The sequence below is a fragment of the Sebastes umbrosus genome, chromosome 19, assembly GCF_015220745.1.
Source record: "Sebastes umbrosus isolate fSebUmb1 chromosome 19, fSebUmb1.pri, whole genome shotgun sequence".
In the NCBI taxonomy this organism is placed as follows: Eukaryota; Metazoa; Chordata; class Actinopteri; order Perciformes; family Sebastidae; genus Sebastes; species Sebastes umbrosus.
In genome coordinates this window covers 16,565,331-16,583,439 of record NC_051287.1, presented here as the reverse complement: position 1 = coordinate 16,583,439, position 18,109 = coordinate 16,565,331, and the positions used below count along the sequence as shown (strand labels likewise).

The 18,109-nt window shown below is 39.7% G+C and overlaps 1 protein-coding gene across 8 annotated transcripts in view; it reads left to right on the top strand.

Annotated features, from left to right (window-relative positions):
- Nucleotides 1-18,109, top strand: part of ank1b (ankyrin 1, erythrocytic b) — a 93,676-nt gene that overhangs the window by 29,052 nt on the left and 46,515 nt on the right. For all 8 annotated transcript variants that reach the window (XM_037752637.1, XM_037752630.1, XM_037752629.1 and 5 more), the window contains exon 2: nucleotides 15,138-15,239. In XM_037752637.1, coding sequence (XP_037608565.1) covers nucleotides 15,138-15,239 — 102 coding nt within the window. The remainder of the gene's footprint in view (nucleotides 1-15,137; nucleotides 15,240-18,109) is intronic.

Genomic DNA, 18,109 nt, shown 5'->3' with positions numbered 1-18,109 from the left:
TATAGCGCCCACCACTTAAAGCTGATTGAGCAATCACCGACAGCTTCGCTCCGAGCAAAGTCAAAGTGGCTTTGGCCAATCAGCCCCAAGCCTCTATAATAAAACATTATAAGAGGACTGCACAAGCACCTACTACAAAATAATCTTTGTCTACAAATGTTCCAGATTACATGCTGTGGTTCATCAACAAGAATTGATGCAGCGCTGTTACCCCCTGCGTTTGTTTGGTATAGTGTTTTTAGAGGTCATAGTTATCCCTGATAAAGCATAAAGGCTAGATATTTTTCAGTGTCATAGCAGAACAAGCGTGTCCTGCAATGATATGTAAAATGAGAAAGTTTCCTCCGACTGCTGGGCGGTGCTTGGTAATTCCTCAACTGATCTCAACATGGGTCACAAACTCTCATTTTACAGCTAAACTGTACACTACAAGATGTTTCTGAAAACATTTGAGGCGAGAAATAGGCATAACAATAACAGAATATTGATTCATAGTTGATCAGCGTTGCCTAGTTTGACCGTTTGATTGGAGTTTGTTAGTGATTGACAGCTGCTCAGAGACGGCAAGGCTCCAGCTCGACTCTGATTGGTTGTTTTCCTCCGGTCTGTGAAATCTTACAGATGCCATTAGGAGCACCGGAGGACACAGAGGCACATGATTTTTTTTCAGATCACCCATCTCATGCACTACTATATCAGGATATAGTGACCGTTTGATGAAAATAACTTTTTTTTTAATCATATTTGGTCCAATTCTACCCACTGCTGCTTTAATGACTGAATCCAATTAACGACACTTCCTTTGTGTTATTAAAATGGATTTTTTAAATGTGCTGGCAGGGAACTCGACTTTTGTTCGGATACAGGGAACCCTGAATGTCAGCACAGAGTGATGACGTCCGGAACAGACTCTGAGGGACAGCTCTACCCAGCATGCTTTGCCAGTAGCATTTCTGCAGTGCTCATGAATATTGAAAGGTTATGAAGGGAGAGAGAGAGAGAGAGAGAGAGAGAGAGAGGAGGCAGGTTGAGGGAGAGAGAGAGAGAGAGAGAGAGAAAGAGAGAGAAAGAGAGAAAGAGAGAGGTTGCTCAGAGCTGTAAGGGTGAACGATTGAGAGAGAGGTTGAGGGAGTAATGAGAAGAAATGAGTGGATATGATGTGTCGCTGAGCAAATGAAGAAGTGCTTGTGAATTGAGCAGTTCAGGGCTGTGTCACATTTCTTTATTATCCTTCCCTGTCTCTATCTATCTCTCTCTCTCTCTCTCTCTCTCTCTCTCTCTCTCTCTCTCTCGCTCGTGTCTCCCTTCTTTTCTAGGCTGTTGGCCGAAATGTGCAACAGAAATTGGGTAGTAAATAGAAAAGGAACTCATGGAGTAGTAGAAGCAGGCAGAAGTGTGAGTTAAAGGGGGAAACGTCCATGTCACCTGGTCAACTCTTAGAAAGGCAGTCGTCAGTAAAAAGACAGAAATGTGTAGCCTATTTCTTTCCCCATGCATGTGTGCACAGTCCATATGCAATCTGGGGGATTATTCTCACGAGATATAGGTTTTGACTAGAAAGTTAAATGGAAGAATATTAAATTATGTATCTTAGAGGAGGACGTAACAGTGTTTCTTTTAGGCTGGTTGACACTGAAGGAGGTGAGGCTTGTCGAAAGATTCAATTTAGCACCTTTAAATCAACTATTCGATTAGTTGATTTAAAGGTGCTAAATTCGATATTTAGAGCATTAATATATCATCAAACAACTATTTGCTATATAAAGATATAGAGGAGCAATGTCTGCCTGAGCAGAGAATGAAGTCCCTCTCCCTCTGTGTGTGTGTCATAATCAGAGTTTATCTGTGCTTTGTTTACATAGCCGCGCATGCTTTTAGTGCATATTCATGCATGCGAGCGTGTCCCACTGGCTAGAGTGGGTGCTACAATCTCAGGTAAACATTGTTATCTCTGTCAGCACTTTCGCCGATGTTTTCGCTATTAGCGCAGTTGGCTGCGAGTCGCCGGCTCGCCCGTTGCCATGTTGAGAGCCGTTGAGAGGCAATAGAAATGCTCCCAATCCCGTATTTAGCTCCTTTAATCAACAGATCTGTAAAACGTATTTTCTCCACAAAGAATCACACAAAAGCGCCACTTCAAATCTAGTGTTTACCAGAGATGTACTCATAAGTTTCTTGGACATGAGTCATTCAGCATGAAAAAAAGCACAATAGACTAGAAAAATGACCGTCAACTAATCGACAAAGATACTTCTATACTGATTATTCTGACGTCGTTATCTTTGTTAACTTTCTGACACATGAAGTCATTTGAAATATAGTTCCCAGTCATCATTTTTGAAATGGTTATTGATACCAAAATCATTTCATTGATCAAATCATTGTTACCAACATTTTATCCCAGACTGCCATCATCAAGGCAGCAAGCGAGTCATGTAACATCTATCATGTACACATGCACAAAGCGCATGTATATATGTGTGTGCAGTAGCTGTGTAAGGTGCTCTGTTCTCAGCGTCTTTGTGTGTATTCTTGTGTATCACTGTATGTATTTGTGTATGTTGCATTGTATTGCATTATATTTGTGTCTCAGACATAAAAGAATCTAAACCTGCATATCATATACAGTAAAATGCCCAAATATCCGCATACAGTATGCATGTGTGTGAGTGTGTTGGATGTGCATGCAGACAGACATCAAGATATCTATAAATATATATATAAATAAGGAAAAGCATGCTTTGATTGTAATGGGTTGCAGAAGCAGTGGCCTGACAGAGGCTATAAATATTTCAGATGCTCTTTTTTAGCAGCGGGATAGAGAAGACAACAGGAAGATCCTCGTTTTGATGTGTCTCATCATTGTTTCGAGAGGAAAGAGAGATTTTGGTGGTGCACTGCGAAAAATATTCATCTCAACAAATCATTTAATCTTTTTATTCAGCCTTCAATTCTTGTTTTTTATTTTTAAGATGAAGAGCAGCTAAGCTTCAGATGAGCAGCTCTCTGGAGACACAGAGCTGGTTGCACAAAGATATGTTAGACTCTTACTACTCTACTCGAGGCCAGCGTTAGTTTTACTCTTCGACTACTCTGCTCCCAACATTTGTTTGTTTCTCATCACAATAATCTGACTTGAACATTAGCTGTTAGCAGCAGCTTGCACGCAGATACATTATCTATAAGCATGCAAGCTTATTGTACTTTTCAAAAGAGAATGTTGTTTAGGATTGATGTACACTCAACTGCAGTACTGTATTTCTGGTTTGTGATCAGGGTCTGAAATTAGCACCCGCCAAATGCCGGTAAATTGTTGGCAGTGTTCTTAGTTGTGCGATTCTTTGGCATCTCATACCTCTGTGACTATTGATTCCTCTTGTTGATGCTTTCCCATAGTTACGCATGCACAATGATGCATACGCACGCTGTATCATGTTTCACTTTGTTTAGGACCGGTGCCACGTTGGAGAGAAAAAAAAAGCGCTCACAGCATGGCGCTACTAAACCTGAGGGGACGCACCCTATTTTTTCCCCGATAATGCTACACTGTTAACAACAAACTCATGTTGAAATCAGCAGGAGGAAAGTTAGTAACGTTACCTGTTAGAAGCCAGTGGACAACACAGTCCTGCTTGGTTAAATAACAGAGCTACTAACGTTAATGCAGGTGCCATTGAGTTATTATTATGAGGCGTTCAAACTCTGGTCAGGAAAAATGACTATTGCGCGAAAAATTACGTTTTTGGCTATAAACTTGAATAAATATAGTTGTTTGAAGGAGATGTATATGTATATATATATATATCGAACATTGATGACATCATATCTAAAATGTTATAGATTTCAAAAGTGGCAGATAACATTTCTGAGTGGCAGACCAAAAAGAAATGCCACAGTGGCATGCAGTGAAAAAAGTTCATTTCAGACCCTATTTGTGATTATGATTATGGTTTTGTACTGGCATGAGTACATGACTGTGCAGTCTATAGTGTACATATACTGCTCAGTGGGATTAGTGTGAGGATTTTGGAGCGAACTACACGAGAACACATCAAACATCTTTATGAACCTCTCTCATTAGAAAGCTCCGTGCAGTTGAATAACTTGCATGTAAGCTCATCTGACGTCTCACTATTTGTTAGACATAAGTCAGAGGCAAACAGTCTTTCTTTGTGCAATCTGGAGAACTTCAAAAAGCCGCGCTGCTTAACAAGCCTCTCTGAAGCCTCGAGAGAAAAACAACCTCTGAAAAAATGGTCACGCCTATCAAATGCAGTCTTTCAGGCACATTTCCTGCATGCGTCGGTGTGCATGTGTGCTTCTACCTGTATTTAGATGCAACATGCATCACTTGAATTGTGTGTCTATTGTATGTACAGCAGCCCTATACCTATGTGTTTATGGAGCACCAGCCCACACATACACACTCATGCCATCCATCCATCAATACTGGATCAACTCTGCAGCCTGCTGGACTCCATTGATTTTTTATTCTCAGGGCTATGACTTCATCTTGCCAAGCGGAGACTGATAGTGCTGTTGAAGTAGTCTCCACTCTCCTGGGCAGGAAATGTAAAATTATGACACCTCATTTATGAATTGAGGCTATGATCATTTATCACGTTATGACATCTCTTTAACACAATTAAAGTGGCAGTAGGCAGTATATTTTTGGCATCATTGGGCAAAAAATTCCATAACAACCTTTCAGCATATTTTAATTCAAGTGTTCTGAGAGAAAACTAGACTCTGTTTCTTTAGGCTTTAAAAAATCTTTGACCAATCACAGGTCATTTCAGAGAGAGAGCGTTCCTATTGGCTGTGCTCCGGTCATGTGACTGGCGTTTGGCGTTCCTTCAAGATATCTCAACACAAACTTTCTAATTTTACAGCTATACCGTGCACTACAAGATGATTCTGAAAACATTTAAGGCAAGAAATAGGCATTAACGTAACATAATATTGATTCATATTTGATCAGCGCTGCCTAGTTTGACCGTTTGGTCGGAGTTTGCGAGTGATTGACAGCCGGCTCTCATAGACAGCAGATTGACAGCAGATCCCAGGTCAGCTCTGACTGCTTGTTTTCCTCCGGTCTGTGAAATCTTGCAGATGCCATTAGGAGCACCAGAGGACACAGAGTCGCATGATTTTTTTCAGGTTACCTGTTTCATGCACTACTGTCAGGATATAGCAACCATTTTATAAAAATAACTTTTTTTAATCATATTTGCTCCAATCTCGCCTACTTCAGCTTTAATTATTTTTTATGCACAAATGGTTTAGATACTTATCTTGACATTTTTCATGCCTCAGATTGATGCAAGCGATACCATCACAATGTCAAATGTGCCTGGAGCATAAAAGAACCCAACAAAGCATTCATCAATTATTGACAAATGTGTTACAAGATAAAACAATGTGCAACACACAAGGTAAATTAATAACTAAATTAGGCTGTAAAATGCTAATTTGATTTTACTTTCGTTCCTCCGTCTGTCACATGTATTATCTTGAATACTAATTATCAGATTATTTGAATGAAACTGAGTTTTTCAAACTTAGTTGTGTCCACTCACTCATATTATTGACTCATTTAATTTGAGATATATTTGATTGACATGAGAATCGTCATTAGGGATAATGGAGGACCTGCTGACCTTGACGTCATCATCATTGACATTGACATGAGAATTTGTGTATTTGCAATAGCTTATTTATCCAACATTTTATCTTTGATTATCGGATGCAGATATGAAGCTTTGTCTGCTTAGGATGTGTTTTCTATTGCGCATGTAATGGTTTTACGGTTTCATGCGGGTTTCTGGCAAGGATATAATTTGGGCTGTTTTGTATTGAATTGGCCGTGATTGGGCCGGAAACTGTCAATCTGATCTGGTAACACTGAAGACGACATCCTTCCAGTTCCTCTCCTTAGGGTCTCAGGATAGAAGGTGTAGTGGGTGAAAAATAGCTACAGAGAGTGGTCTGGACCAGATGTTTCATTATGATTATACTGATCGCTGTTTTTCATTAACTCTCTGGATCTTTTCTGACAAGGTAATATTTTATAGTTAGAGGTCTAAGTCGAGGGAATAAGGGAATGGTTTGAAGAGATGTGGAACCAAGTGAGAAAGAAGAAACGGTGTAGTGATAGATTTGGTGACTTGTTTTAATGTGTCCCTGTGCTGCACAGTGCAGGTTTAGAGATTCCTTTCTCTGTGCATCTGTGGTGGCGGATGTCATTAACACTTCCAGGGTTTGGGGTTGACGTCCCACTAGAACAACCTATGATAAAAACATGAGCACAGCAGGTACTGGAAAATCCCAAAATAGCATGCAAGATGTGGCTTTTTTTATACAGTCGTGAGTGTTTGTTAATACACATACATCTGGTTTGACTTTTCTTTTTTTGTACTCACACTCCTGACTGTGAGATGGACCTGACAGCAGGGACCTGACAGCAGGGGCCTGCGAGGCTTCTACTACGCTGTTTCCTGCTGTCAGAGCCTGCAAATCATCGTGTTCGGTAGCTTTGTACTTAAATCTACCCTCTACTGTGGGACTCTGCATTGTTAGATTTTGTGTCTCCCCCTATTTTATGTGTGCGTGAGCTCGCTTGAGAATCCGAGTTTGTCTTTTGTGGTAGAAGTGGGTCTTTGTTTAAACCCATGAGGGTTCATTAGTGTGATCCATCTCCCTCCCTGTTAGTGCCAACACTAACATACTGTGGCGTCTATGCAGCTATTTTTAGTTTCGGTTTGCGTGTGTGTTTGTAGGTAATTTGTCTCCATATGCAATTTTTTTAGCATTACGTGAATGAGTTTCATGTTTAGTTTTTTCATATACACTTGTAATCTACACTTGTAATGACTGTCCACCAGTATTCATCACTCAAAATATGCTGTCAGTTCATGCAACATACAGACTACTACCTACTCTACTAGCTAGATATCTCTGATGAACTGAAGGATGTTTGTCAGGATAATAAAGACATTTTTACTTCTCTCTCATTTCTTTGTTTTTTTTTGTTCTTTCCCTTCCTGTCTGCTTCTCTTTTCTGCCTCCTCCTCTCCTCCTCTTTCTCTCTCCAATTAATGATGTTAGATGATGAGAACAACAGTTTTGAACTCCCTACACGTACTCAACTCACAATGTTTTGTTTTCTGCAGTAAAGATGACAGACATAGAGACAATTAGAAAAAGGTTTTAGTAGGGGTGTAAGAAAATATTGCGTATTGCGATATTATGTTTTATGATACTGTATCGATTCTCAAAAACACTGTATTGATTTTCAATTAATAGTTTACATGCAAAGTCTAATCAATACGTTATATCTTTGCAAAGATATGCTCCCTCTCAGTGTATGTGCCCTCTCAAAGTAGTGCTATGATGTTGGATGTTACAGTGACTGGGATGAATGCAAATACAGATCTCTCTGTTTCTGACTGCATAAAAAAATCTACTTTTTTTTACTCAGATTTATGCAGATGATGGTGTGTTCTTTATACTATGAGTTTTCCTGAAATTACATTTTAAAAATTTGCAATATATCGCCTTCTATACAGTGTCGTAATGTATTGAATTGTAACCCCTGTATCATGATACGTATTGTATCACCAGATTCTTGCCAATACACAGCCCTATGTTTTAGTAATTATAGGTATAAATTGGTTGGATAGTTTTTCGAAATGTCCCATGGATAAATGTACAAATCATTACTCAGCATTTTTTTTTCATCCATAGGTATTTCATTGCTGTAGAGCTTCTTGTTGGCTGCACAACAGTAGTGAGTTACATGTTTTAATTGAAATCAGATGATGAAGATATGAGGATTGTTTAAGTGCATTTTACAAATATTAACACAATGCCGACGAGAACTCTGATGGCGATGTGTCAAAATGTTCCTGCATCTTATTAAAAACTCTTAACTATAGCCATGTTCTTGATACAAACAATGACAACTATAAAGAAATGAACGAAAGAGGTTCACTCACAATATACAGTAAATGCATCATGTTTTTCTTTATTTTTAAGCTCTACTGATCCTCTTCCCTTTCTGCCAGTTTTATACTAAATTAAAGGTGTCGCTTATCAAACGTAGATTTAAACATATCTTCTGTCTGCCGACAGTAGTAGTACATATAGTGTAGTAGTATTAGTAGTAGTAGGTATTTCTACAAGCACCTTCCAAGTAACAGTGCAAAAGAGATGAGATGCATGTTGAACTGTGAGAAGAAGTCTCAACTTGAAGTGACACAAGAACTCATTTCAAAATCAGAAGTGACAGGAGCTGTCACTACAATAAGTACACGTATCCAATGTTCTGCCAATGACTTCAGTCAGAGGAGACCCGCAGTACAGAAAACCACCAAAATGCTTCCAGGACAGAGAGTTTGTGATGTTCAGAGATTGAATGTCTCCCCTCGCCCCAAAGTGCTGACTGCTTATCATAGAAAACGATAGTGTGTGTGAAGGGGAAGCCAGGAGCAAGTAGCCTGCAGCTGAAATATTATAATATCAATGTTTATGAACACCACACACCATTATGTACAATTTACACCAAAAACAGCTTATATAACAGCTTATGTTTTGATATAATCACCCACTTTTCTGTGTCACTCAATATGTTTTTAAATGGAACGAGGTGTTACTCATTTTGTCGGATCGGTTTCTATCAACCTACGTTTCTGTCACTTGCACAAGACCATTTGTGTGTGTTTCAGCATGTGTGTGGATGCACATATGGGTCTGTTTCATACCATATGTGAGTGTGTGTGTGTGTGTGTGTGTGTGTGTGTGTGTGTGTGTGTGTGTGTGTGCGTGTGTGTGTGTGTGTGTGTTTGTGTGTGTGCGCAGAATATAGCCTCCAATTATAGAAAGGCAGAGATAAGATTTAATAAATAGCAAACCTGAAATCAGTGGCTTTAACCTTTATGCTTTTAATTTCCACACGTGAAGGGATGGGACGATATAAGATTGTATTGCGGATCTGCATAAAATACACTCACAATAAGTTGATTGTGGTGAACAATCAGTAATTATCATGTAAGAAAGAACAGACTAACACAATGTTTTTGTTTTTTTAAATGTATTTATTCTTTATTTATGCGGGGGGGACCTTAGGATTTATGATTACCTTATTTAAGATTGTTTGATCGTTTGTTTTTCACTAAAAAGGATGTTCACTAAAAAAAAAATGTGTTCTATCGGTGAGGCAAATATTTTTTCTTAAAGGGCTAGTGTGCAGGATTTCGGGGGATCTATAGCAGAAATGGAATATAATAGCTATGTTTTCATTAGTGTATAATCACCTGAAACTAAGAATCGCTGTGTTTTCGTTGGCAAGAATGAGCCCTTCATATTTAGGAGCGGGTCCTCTTCACGGAGTCCACCATGTTTCTACAGTAGCCCAGAATGGACAAACCAAACACTGGCTCTAGAGAGAGCCTATCACTTTTTTACGTTATACTTGAAGGCCACCGTAGAGCCGCAGAGTGCAAAACCGTGGTACCGCCAGCCGCCGTCTGACTTCCATTGTTTCCTAAAGTAGTGTTATTATTGTAAGGATGGCCTCTAAGCGAGGCGAACAACGTAACCACGGTTTTGCACTCGGACTGAGCGGAGGGGTACTCAGTTGGTTGCAATCTGCAACCACACCACTAGATGTCGCCAAATGCTACACACCATACCTTTAAGATCGTTTTGAGCGTTTGTTTTTCACTAATAAGAATGTTCAAAATGTAAGGTAAAATGATTCCAGTATGCTTTAGTGCCATTTTAAAGGTTTTCAGCATAATATGATAATTACCAGGATAATATCGTGAAGCGCAATTAAATTATTTTGAAAATATCATCATATTGTCCCATGCCTACACACGTGTATGCAGTTATTGCAGTTTTGCCTCAATATTCTCTCCCTCTTCAGTATTAATATCTGAAGCCTCTTCTGGCTTTTTTTCATGTCTACATGATTATTTTTGGCTCAGCATAAAGCTTATGAGTCTGTGTTTCACTGTGCGGATATTCAATCAGATCTTGAACACACAGAAATGAAATGTGCAGGCACAAGAACAACAGGATCATAAACACAAAGAAAATTATAGACGGTATGCATGGCATTGTGATTCTATTCAACTTATTGGAAATTAATAAAGTATTCTATCTATATTCCCTGTGTGAGCTTATAGATGTGATACTGTATTACATGCAGAATGAAATATGAAGTTCTTAAATAAACAGCAGATCAGTGTGTATATTGAATGAATATATGTGATGTGTTCTGCATTAATCACCTATTTAACCGATTGTCATATAAGCTATATGTTTATATATATAGTTGTGAGTGTTTAATGCTTGTAAATCTTCAAAATTTAGCTACAAAATTGTAATACGAATATAGGACAATATCTGGGTGATATTGAATAACTTCACCTTTTTGCACCATTTCAACCAGTTTGCATTTTGCTTTTTTTCTGTCTGTATGTCTGCCATTAACTGTCTGGTCTTGTCTTGGTGTTGTCTTGGCTGGTGTGTTGTCTTCTAGGCTCATATGGTTCAGCGCTGACTTGTCCGTCAGGTCAGTACATTGTGGGCTCTGAGTGGTTGGAGGAAGCCTGAGGAATATGGCTCTTTAATAACAGAGTAAATATGATGTTTGTTTACATCCTTGTGTACACTTTGCTTATGTCCTCAACACTTTGCTTGTGTTTCCTCATCAGCTGCAGTGGGGGTTTCTTAAGGCACAGCAACAAAATGTCACCTTGCTAAGTCTTGCTGTTACACAACCAATGAATTCTTGAACATTTCAGTTGAAATTGGATAAAATAAAGTAACTGACCCCACTGGCAGATTTTCTTTTTTGATAAAAGTCTGATTTTAAAACGTCCACACAATTGAATAACTTCTTAGCTTGACTGTTTTTTTTGCGCTGTGGTGGTGGTGGTGGTAGTCGTGTGTTGCTGTTGCTGTTGCTTTCTTTTCATGTCCTTGTGGTTATTGTGTTCAGGAAAGTCGCTATGTTGTTGTGGCCTTGCCGGCAAGTTTCTAGTCACGCTCATTTGTGCTTTTCCAGTGCTGTCGTGTCTCCTCTCTTCTGTGTATTGTGGTATAGACTTGTAGATTGTGCTGTGGGCTGATGTACGATTAAGACCATTAACATTTATTATTTATGTTTGTGTAGATCTCTAGATAGTTTTTTTTCCATTTTACTCATGTGCGTCAGTCAGTATCTGTAAGACCGTGTCTTGTTATTGGTATAGAGTGGAAATTCTGCTTAACTTTTGTCACAAACTGCAGACTGACTGCAGATTTATTTTTTGTTAATGGCCATTTTTCATATTGGAAAATCACTCAAAATGCTGCCTATGAAAGGGCAGTCGCCCACACATCGCTGCTTCTGGCAGAGAAACACTTAACTTCACAATTTTACCTTTGACAAAGTTCAATCGAATCGTTAAACATTTTACAATTCCCCACATTCACAAACTTTAAAAAACAGTTTAGTCCTCTTGAATAAAAATATGAAGTTGAGCTTAAAATGTACATCACAGACACAGAGGTTTTCTGAGGTAAGCATCATCCGTTAAGAGAGTGTGAACCTGAGAATCTGTAAACCCATGCAGATCATATTGGCTCAGGGGCTGTGAATCGGCTTGATAAACAATCATTGTATTTCCTATCTTACACACATTATGAAATTCTTAATTGCAGCAGTCACCTGAGGCAATAGACTATATAATCCTGTATAGCCAAAGATCACATCACAACCCGAATACACAAATAAACCACATGTGTTTTGTCCAATGCATCCCCTCTGGAAATATTTTGTGTTTAAGTATAGTTGGAAAGAATAAATCAAGATTTAACTGTATACAACGTATTCTCATGCGTGTAATATCTTACGAAAAAGTGATTCCTCCTTTTTCGTTCGTTTTCCTACGAATGTCCAGCAACACAGGTCAATTTCCGCTCGTTACATGCATACAGTCTATTCAAAATAAACTTCCATCTTCACAGGCAACAACTTCCTTAGGTTTAGGCAAGAAAGCTACTTAGTTAGGTTTAGGAAAAGATCGTGGTTTGGCTTAAAATAACTCCGGACGTGCCGCTACCTAAGTACGTAACTTACATGACAAAAACAAATCAACGTTGACTTCTGGTTTCACACTAACGCTGGTCTCCTGGGCGAAAGTCCAGTATTTTTGGAGCCACCCATCCACTCCGACCTCCTCCCTACGCTATTTATATTTCCTGGTTCACGATTACGTTAATTACACACAGAACAGTTAGCTACGAACAGTGTATGAGAACAGAATGCTGTATACATTCCCTGAATCAGAGTGATATGTACTTTAGCAATGATACCTAACTTTTCTACTCAGGGTTATTTGATCCATATATTACAGACAAAAATGGTGATGGTATTAACAAATACAGGAAAATAAAGTCGAATGTGTGAGTCAGAGAAAGAAGGGAAATGGCCAGAATGGGAGAGACAGCTGGAAAATGAAAATCAGATTAAGGTGCAGGCGAAAGAGAGGCCGGGATCATTCTTACAGTATTGAGTGGTGCACGTTGAGGGGGTTTCAGCAATCTGATTATCGGGTGTAACTGGGACCATGATTACAAATAAAGTGAACTGCCAGGATTAGATGTACAGCTCTAATCTCTGCGATAGAGAGAAGAATGAAAGGAAGGAAGGGTGGATGGAGGGAACGGTCAAATAAGAAGGAGGTGGGAACTGCACCGACGGTAGTGGAGCACGGAGGAAAATGGACTCCAGACAGCAACGTGAACACGAGCTGGTGAGGAATGAGTTTCTGGCAGGTGCTGCAAGATTTTTCATTTACTGCAAAATGTGGTCAGCTCATGGCTCATGCTGTTGTCGCCTCAATGCGCACACACACACACACACACACACACACACACACACTCAAAATGACCAGCACTCATTAACAAACACATGATGATAAATGAATATAGAGAACTGGTTCACGAAGCAGCGGTGGTGGAGTCATAGGGAAGAGGAAGAAGGATGCAGGCGGAGGCTATGATCAGTAATACAGTACATATCATGAACACGATCATAGCGCAGAAGAAGAGAAACATAAAAGGAGTTCACTGTGAAATATATGCAGCTGAACACTCAGTGGATGAAACGTAACACTGCAATGTGACGGGATTGACAGAAAAAACGAGTGACCACATCATGTAGAGGTTTATATGGAAGCAAACACATTTGTATGGAATACACTTTCTTTTCATATGCTAGTTCCTATACTATAGAATCTTAATAGGGACTCTGCAGATAATGTGACAGACACCTAATACATACAGTACCGACACCATGGGTTGTTAAGTTGGAGAGGCTCCTGTCACTGACTGTTTGAAGTCCTGTCTCTCATATCAGTGCTCTCGGGCTGAGTAATCACGTTCAAAGCAAAGAGATGAAATAGTGAGTAGATCATATTGCTTCTCCGACGCTTAGTGACGGGCTACAAGAAGAGAAGAAAATAGAGGCACGTAGGAAAAAAGAAACATATCAAAAGATACTATTGGATATCAAACAAATACTATACAATACTATGAAGTAGATTAGTGGAAGGACAGCTATGAAAAGTCCACAAACTTCTAATAAAATCTAATAAATAGTCATAGGTTTCTTCTATTGTTTATTTAAAGGTGCTCTATACTCTATATCCAGAGCATTAATATAGCTAGGGATGCACGGATACCGATACTGATACTGGTCTGATACTGACTCAAATAGGTGGATTGGGTGTCGGTGACAAAGGGATGATTTGGTATTGGATACCATTATTTGAATAAATAACAATTCAGTACATTTATATCTACGTATTTATTTGTTACATTTTGATTTACAAAGTTAGAAATGCAATGTTTAAGTCAAGCCTGATGTTGCCTTACACATAAAGGAATGATGCAGTCACTTCCACACAGCGAGGCATACAGCTTATTAATTAAACAATCGGATCGGATCGGTACTCGATATCGGACGATACCCAAAGCCCAGGTATAGCTATCAGTATTGGGACTGAAAAAGTTGGATTGGTGCATCCCTAAATATAGCAGCAAACAACTATTAGCTGTGTAAAGATATAGAAGAGTAATGTCTACCTGAGCAGAGAATGAAGTCGCTCTCCCTCTGTGTGTGTTGTAATCCGAGCTTCTCTTCTTAGTATTTTTTCTTGTTTTTCCTTCCAATCTAGCAAACAAATCAGATTTATTTTTGTATTATATAAGATTGGTAAGTGGATGGGGAGGAGACTGTTGAAAGAATCTTATATAATACAAAAATAAATCTGATTTGTTTGCTAGATAAAATCTAATGCAATGCATGGTTCACAAAAGCAAAGGACATTGGCTCCGGATGCATCGGCACAGATAAGAGATGTGAGGAGAGACAGCCTAATCATTTGAAAAGGGCAGGCAAATCTTTCAGCATTTCAGTGTAATTAAAGCACTTGAGAATAACATCCCAAACCGATACATCATCGTGCCGGTGGAGAGAGGGTCAAGAGTACAGTGCATTACACAGCATTTCCTCTTCAGGGCATTGGAAATATCTCATTGTGCAGGTCAGCCGTATTACACTATTGGCTGATGAATGAATTCAGAGGTGGGCGTACAAACAACACTGACACACACCGAGACACAAACCACAAGAGCTTTTCCTCTGAGATCAGACGGGCAGACAGCGGAGCTCGTGGCGGAGTGTGCTCGGCTGTGAACGGCTGCCAAACTCACATTGTGGGCGAAGCTTTTTTAGCCTTGTACAGAGGGCAGGAGAGCCCCTGAACGTAGGATCATATTCCCTGCGTATAGCCTTGTGTCTTGCCTTAAGGTGATTATTATATTATTGTAATGGATTGTAACCTGACTGGGGCTTTTAGTGCAGCTACATCCTGATATCAAGGACATGTGGTTAATCTTGGAGGAACAGTTGATGTTGAGCAAGTGTTTGTGTGTATTTCAGACCTGTTGACGTTGGTATAGATGTGCAATTTGTGTGCTGTAGGGAGGAATGAATACTCTGTGTTACATGTTGACTTTTTACGTACTCAGAAAAATAGCATTCTTTTTTCTAACAGTCCTCCTCGTCCTCTTCATTGCAGGCCGATGCATCCACCAGCTTCCTGCGTGCGTGTCGTTCAGGGAACCTGGACAAGGCTCACGATCACTTGAAGAACGGGATCGACATCAACACATCTAATCAAGTAAGATCACTTTTAATCAACTCACCGGCACAGCTATCCAAAAAAGCTGTTTGTGTGCATGTGTTTGTGTGTCGGTGGGAGTAGAACAAGACGCAAACCACTGATTTCAATTAACAAAACTGTAAATGAAAACGTGACTGGTATCAAAATCAATTACAACATTTTGTTTAGTGCTCACAGTGTTTAACAAAAACAGCAGCCCAGCCAGGAGTACCTGCTCTGAGAATCACACTTCACAAAATTACTTTTTGAATTAATTTTAAAGGAACGGTGTGTAACAATTTGGGGGATCTATTAGCGGAAATAGAATATAATATTCATCATAACTGGGTTTTCATTAGTGTATAATCACCTGAAACTAAGAATCATTGTGTCTTTGTTAGCTTAGAATGAGCCCTTCATATCTACATAGGGAGCGGGTCCTCTTCACAGATTCAGCCATGTTTCTGCAGTAAGAGAGCCTTTCGCGGCCACCGTAGTTCTCCGACACGCTTGTGAAATCGTAAGCCGCAGTGTGCGAAACCGTGTTACCGCCAGCCGCTGTCTGACTTCTGTTGCTCCTAAAGTAGTGTTATTATGGTAAGGATGGCTTCAGATACCGCAGTCTTGGAAAGGGAGGAGTGAGCAAAGGGGTACTCAGTTGGTTGCAATATGCAACCACACCACTAGGTGCCGCCAAATCCTACACACTGTACCTTTAAAAGTGCTCGGTGCCAATCATACGTAGTTTTTTTTTTTTTCATTTGGATCTCTGCGGGAACATCGCTACATTATTTATACATTTGTGTTTTAATTTACATGGAAAGCCATATAACCAAGCCACATAACGTAGTGTAGTACCCACCATTTTGCCAAGTCTAGGATGAGGTTAGATATTGAGGCAATTAAATTGTCAGTAAAAAGGGAAGAGTGCTGCTGAGTCCATTATTAGCAGCACGCCAAGGCAAGGGAACGTTATTGCTTGAGTTGTTAATGTTCCTCAGGAGAAATTTCCAATGGTGCAGGGTCTGAATGATATTTTTTTTATATACTACAGGAGGGCGGATATTCATTCCACTTTATAAGCTCTTTTCCCTGAAACCACCCTCCAATTCATTCATTCATTCATGCCTAAGGGCAGCATATTGGAAAAAGCAAAGAGTTTTTTTTTTTCTGGTTTGCTCAGTCAGTGCCTTCTGGCTACCTTTTGTTCTGAGCATCATGAGAGACACCGCTGTCTTTGGGATAAAATATGTGAGTCTTCCTGCTATTAATGGTTCAGACTACACAATATTACGATGGTCACGATGTTAGATTAGGCTATTGGGAGTTACACATCCTTGCTGTGATTTAGCCGAGAAACTTGAGAGACTGCATTGCTACATCGAACAGTCATCGCTGGTCATCTTTTTTTTTCTTCTCTCTGTCGTGGTAGTCCCTCAAGGAAACGTCAAAAAGGCTGGGGGGTTGTTTCCATAGCTCCACAAATGTTTCCTCCATTTCACAATTCCACCTCACAGCACCAACATCGTTCCCCTTTCGCATCGCCATTATTTACAGTTGGGCGCGCCTGTGCGGCAGATCGCTCTGTGCTGCTATTGGTCAAAATCACGGCAAAAAAACCCACAAACATAATAAACTTTCTCTCGGGACGTCGTGAGGCATCCCAGACGCGCCCTCGTTTGTCATCTACTATGTTACAATACACGGGGAAAAAATTATCGATTGTTGCGCCCGACACCCATTGTTGTTCCTGAACCAAGCCGCCGTCCTACAACTGCCGTGTCAGGCTATAATCGGGCTGATATTGTGCAGTCTGAACCAGGCATAAGACACACCCTTTTGCTCAGGCTACAATAAGCAAAAAGTCTGATATTATTGGCAAAGATGCGAGATATAATCCCGATAACACATTTCAAAGATAAAGAACCCTTCCAACCTATATTCAAATTGTTGTAAAGTGTCCCCAAATGTTTTGTTCATTGCTTTAAATAATAATTTGGATACCTTTACTAACGCCAAGGGAACTCATAAGCATTGGGTGAAGAATTTAATTGCAAATAAAAACAAATAAAGAGAATTTGTTTGCCTCTTGCATAATGTCTGGGGGATTATTTAGCCCTTTTTCACCCCACTGTGGGAAAGCAAAAGGCTTTCCCCTCAGTAACAAGGTCATGATTATGAAACACATTTAATGGAGAATGGTACTTTAGGAGCTTAATTTTATTCCTCAGAGAAAGAACAATCTGTACAAAATTTAAAAAAGAGCTTGAAGAGGGGTTTGAATGCACCACATAATGTCACTATAATCCCGACGGAATTCCCTTCTGCAGTCGCAGCAAAAGGATGTGAAATAAAACGTCCCAAAAAGAAAATTAAAAATTCACGACTCCTCAGACCTCCTGATTCTCTATCTTTTGTGTAAAGTGGTGCATAAATAATTCAATATATTAGATTATAGTCCTCTCAATCTTCAGCCCTGCTGTCTGCACACTTACACCTTATTGCATCACGACCGTAAAACACAACAAAATCAGACGATTGGATATCATGTTAATGTGTGTAAGTGAATCATATGTGTAGTTTGGACACATACACGGTCTCGCCAGTACATTGTTGTGCCGCGGAGTGGGAGTGATGTTTGGTGAATGAACAGACAAATGCTTTTATATGTGCAGACAAAACACTGTCAGTGAGATGGAAGTCTGAACGCCCAACTCTCTCAATCTGTGTTGTACTATTGCTGCATGCAGCCAGGGTCTGAAATTAGCATCCGCCACCTGCCAAATTTGGATAAATTGCTGGTAGTGGTGGGTGAAATTGTCAGAGATGTGAATAAAGAATCAGTTCCCCTTGAGAACCGGTTCCTAGTTGATCGATTCCTCGGCATC